The 1,428-nt window shown below is 30.6% G+C and overlaps 1 protein-coding gene across 1 annotated transcript; it reads left to right on the top strand.

Annotated features, from left to right (window-relative positions):
* Positions 1 to 396: 396 nt before the first annotated feature.
* LOC108914795 (tRNA (guanine-N(7)-)-methyltransferase) lies at positions 397 to 1,070 on the top strand (the record flags this gene model as incomplete). The annotated part of the gene is given in 2 exon segments (XM_023456470.1): positions 397 to 716; positions 767 to 1,070. Coding segments are annotated over 2 exon segments (387 nt in total), but the record flags the coding sequence as incomplete, so codon positions are not given.
* Between the last annotated feature and the right edge of the window lie 358 nt (positions 1,071 to 1,428).

Raw genomic sequence — 1,428 nt, forward strand, 5'->3', positions numbered from 1 at the left:
GGATAAAAAATAAATAGTATTTATTTCCTTATTTATTTTATTAATGTTATAATTCACAAATTATTTCTTGAACAATTGTAGTTGTGTCCTTATCTATTCAAATAAAATAATATTTTAGTACTGCCTTCTATTTATTTCAGATTTAAAAAACATTTCATATACCTACAAATATTGTTATATAAAGTATAAAAATTTAATAAAGCTTATTATTATTGTCTTTAAAAATAAATCGGGAGAGGCATTCTCGGTCACGTGACTTAGGGCAAATCGCCGCCGCTTGGCGCTTTCGCTGTTCATGTTGGAACAGCTGAAATGCGCAAAAAGTTGGCTTTAACTCCATCCATATACTATTATATCTATGGATAATTATGTATTATAAAATAAATATTCTTTATTTCTTTGTCCGTAATTTGTGTTCTTGGGTTAGATACAGTATACAGTAGTACAGTACAAACAAAGTTTACAGAATATTTATTCTGTAAACTTTGGTACAAGGAACGTAATATCCTGTTAGGGTACACAGTCACAGTACACACATGAGTAATTAGTTAATCATATGGGTACACATACTACAAAATACCATTAATATACGACTTCACTCGCGAAAAAACTGAAAAAAGCCTAATATGTAATATGTCTTCGTTATCTCTTCCTCAAAAAAGATTTTATAGACAAAGAGCACATTCTAACCCTATTGCAGATCATTGCTTTAATTAGTGAGTACCTTTTTTTAATTAAAATATATTTTCATTTTACATTTTTTCAGCCCCCGGACTCCAGATGAAATGGACTGGAGTAAATATTATCCAGAAAAAATGTTAGATTCTAATATAAAAGCTGAGGTTGATATTGTGGATATTGGTTGTGGTTATGGTGGTTTATTACTAACTTTATCACCAATGTTTCCAAATAATTTAATAGTAGGCATGGAGATACGTGTAAAAGTTTCTGACTATGTTATGGATAGAATAGCAGCTTTACGTTGCCAGCATCCTGGCATATATCAAAACATAGCTTGTTTAAGAACTAATGCTATGAAGTATTTTCCAAACTATTTTAAGAAAGGACAGGTAAGATATTGTCTATATATGACTGTATGAAGTATATAGTATATGAGTATAGTAGAATCTCTACAATTTTTAATGGTGCCGGATTAGTGAGATTGTGCTGTGTATTCATTAATGTTTGATGTACCTGAAGTTCCGAACGCTCGTTTGACTAAAAATGAAAACCCGTAATATCACGTTTAATCGTACTTAAAATGTTTTTACCAACTAAATTCTGACTTCTGTAAACGAAAACAATAGTTCCCCATCATCAGAAGCCGCCCCCAATATTAACCATCCTTAAAACTTAGTTACATGTATTTTAGAAAATTAGCCCCGTACCACATACCACATTTGACATAGGTTGTTAACATTACTTTTA

Source organism: Anoplophora glabripennis, unplaced genomic scaffold (genome assembly GCF_000390285.2).
Source record: "Anoplophora glabripennis isolate ALB-LARVAE unplaced genomic scaffold, Agla_2.0 scaffold1609, whole genome shotgun sequence".
NCBI lineage: Eukaryota > Metazoa > Arthropoda > Insecta > Coleoptera > Cerambycidae > Anoplophora > Anoplophora glabripennis.